Below are 2,769 nucleotides of genomic sequence, written 5' to 3'. Positions count from 1 at the left end.
TGGCAAACAGGTGAAGGAAATGGTCATTACCTTTGGAATATTTCTGTTGTCAAGATGAGGCAAATTGCCATATTAACCTAAAGAGATGCGCGTGCTTTCCCTCCAATTTTTAATCAGTTTTGTGTACAATGTAGTTGCATGTAGTAATTGCACCACTTTGACTGAGTGGGTACACAGAAGGAAGGGTGCAGGTATGTCAGTTAATTCACGCTTTTGTATGACTGCTGTCAAAATGTTGCACACTTCGTGGCACAAATGAGGTGATTGATTGTATATTTATCGATGTCAAGGTGGAAACACTATATATAAAGGAATTGGAGGGAACTTTAATGTAGTGCTAACCTTAAGGCAACAGATCAGTAAGTCCCAAAATCGGTCAGCCATTTATTGCCAAGTTTTGCCTTTTAAAAAAGACATGCCGCGCCTTATGTGCTTCTTGGCTCTTCTGTGCTCTGTATATACTGATAATCGAGTAGAAACGATGAAGGCTGGTCTGATTGAGGCGCATAAATCTTTTCGAGACAACTTCAAATTCCGAGGCAAAAAATTAACTCCTTTGGTAAGTGCAGTGCTCCGAGTTGTGACTCGTCTCTACTACTTGCCACCTCTCCATACCTTTTCGTTTTTGGCTTCACAATTGTCAGCGTTTCACAAGCTGCCAACATGTCAATTCACATTTTTGCCAACGCTTGGCAAACAACACTGAAAACGGTAGTGGAGTTGCAGCAACTACTTAATGAGGTCTCTTCTCCACTTTTGAACTAGAAATATTCCACGGAGTTGGAGAATCTGGCACGTGTGTGGGTGGACACTTGCAGTACGTCTCGTCCAAAAGATCGCAGATTTGCCAATCTCGGAAGCAATGTGATCTCAAGCCCCATTTATGCATCATTGGTACGGAGGTGGAGGATTCGCATGTCAACTGAAAGAGGCGCCTACAACCCAGCCACAGGCAAATGCACTGCGTCCACGTGTCAGCATTATAGGCAAGTACGTTTGCGTTCAAATATCCACATTCACATTTCTTCTTTAATTTCCCCTCTTTCCATAGGTGGTACAACCAAATGATATCAACTTTGGCTGTGCAGTCAAATTTTGTTTAGTCCGAAAGCCTGCTCCGATCCCCTCGCACCTCTCCGTATGTCTTTACAGAGCTGTGTAAGTAAATCGCCGCTTTGTACAACGCATTTCATGAGAGATGCACATCAAGTGGGCTATACAGCGGCGGCAAAAGCTGTTCTTTCTTTTCCAGAGACCAATGTACTCCCATTCAACAAAGAGAGGGACTTACAGCATGTATAACTAGGAATACCACCACAAGGGGGCAAACTACTACCACCACTATCACCACCACAACTGCGACGAAGGCACCAACAACACCGACGGTAACGTCGAGCACTGGCTCAGACCCTGCTCCTTCTGTATCAACAATCCTCTCTGAGGAAACGCAAAAACCACAGTACTTTACTGTTTTTCCTGTTGATAATGACTCTGAAGTAAAAAGAGGCAGCGACAAAGAAGAGGTGGGAGAAGGAGAGGAAGATGAAGTACAGGAAGAAGACGAAAAAGAAGAAAAGGAGGACGAAAAAAAAGAGAAGGCAGCAAAGGTCTCTGAATCAACTAAACTCTCTCCGCACCTTCTTTACTTTGGAATAATTGCAAATACTCTCTATTCTTGAGGCGCACCAAGTTCTTCTCTTATCATTAAAATGTGATTGGTTAAGTATTCTATTACTTTTAGTTAGAGTACCTGGCTTATACCCCTTTGTGTAATTAAATTCCGGAGCAGTTAATCAGTGTCTTTTTGAGGTACCGCTGTTTGTAGATGTTGAGATCTTGCCGGTTCCACGTTGCATTAATTTTGTGTTTAGTTTGTTGGTTTTGCGTCTGCTTTTTCTTTTGAAAAGTTGTCGTAACAGGCACTTCTAATCTTCCTTAAATTTCGTCTGTTGTAGTTTTGTAAGCAAAGTCTTAGCCACTGGCACTGAACGTGCCATCCTCAAGCTCGGTCAATTTCTTAACCACCGTCTTTAACTGATCCCGCTTTGCCTAGGCGACTAGGACATAATTATTCAACAACTCGTGCAAAATTAACACCCGATGGACTTTTTCCTCCTAGCAATTAAGGCTACAATCGTTTAAGTTGTTGTTACCTGTAGTGTGATTATTTGCCCACGACGGACGCACCGAATTTCATGCTTTAACAGTGACAACACAGCTATAGCAAATTCAAGGGGCTGCAATTGTGGAAGTGAGCTGTAATTTAACTAACGAAGTCAAGAATCCGATCCAATTCACGAGTATTCATAATTTAAATTTAGTGAATGAGCCCGGTGGAAGTGGGCGAAGACCTTACCCTCGGTGTTTAGCTTGCAGTAAAGCCTGATGAAATACAATTAAGGGTGGATGGGTCGTTTGGGAGCACTTTGGGTTGGTAGACATGCAAGTTAAATTTGAAGACAGAGAGGATGGTAATCATTCATCCTCCCTCAAACTCATCCTGTGCACTGCTAGGCGCCATGCCTACAAGAGTACAGAGCCCCACTTTAGGGCTGGCGGATCTAGTTGTAGAGCTGCTAAAACACCACGGTTCTTCCTCGTTTCTGCGACGCTTAGTCACGCACCGCTTTCCACACTGAGTGCCGTGGCTCATTTCTCGTCGTAAGTAGTCAAGGGGACCTCAAAAGGAGAAGTACTTGTGTACCATTATTGTGGGGGTGTTAGGTTGCACCAGTGATCGCTTAGATAGGAAACCAATTCGGCTACCCA

At 43.5% G+C, this 2,769-nt stretch overlaps 1 protein-coding gene across 1 annotated transcript in view; it reads left to right on the top strand. All coding sequences in view use genetic code 11, as the record gives it.

Annotated features, from left to right (window-relative positions):
• Positions 1-415: 415 nt before the first annotated feature.
• EGR_06395 (hypothetical protein) overlaps positions 416-2,769 on the top strand; it is a gene marked incomplete at both ends in the record, with an annotated part of 5,715 nt that continues 3,361 nt past the window's right edge. Inside the window, 4 exons of the mRNA XM_024495644.1 lie at positions 416-559; positions 766-990; positions 1,052-1,158; positions 1,253-1,607. Of these exons, the coding sequence (XP_024349920.1) occupies positions 416-559; positions 766-990; positions 1,052-1,158; positions 1,253-1,607 (831 nt within the window). The remainder of the gene's footprint in view (positions 560-765; positions 991-1,051; positions 1,159-1,252; positions 1,608-2,769) is intronic.

This window comes from Echinococcus granulosus, assembly GCF_000524195.1.
Source record: "Echinococcus granulosus chromosome Unknown EG_S00056, whole genome shotgun sequence".
NCBI lineage: Eukaryota > Metazoa > Platyhelminthes > Cestoda > Cyclophyllidea > Taeniidae > Echinococcus > Echinococcus granulosus.
Note: the sequence above shows the minus strand (reverse complement) of the source record. Positions and strands in the feature narration are given on the sequence as shown.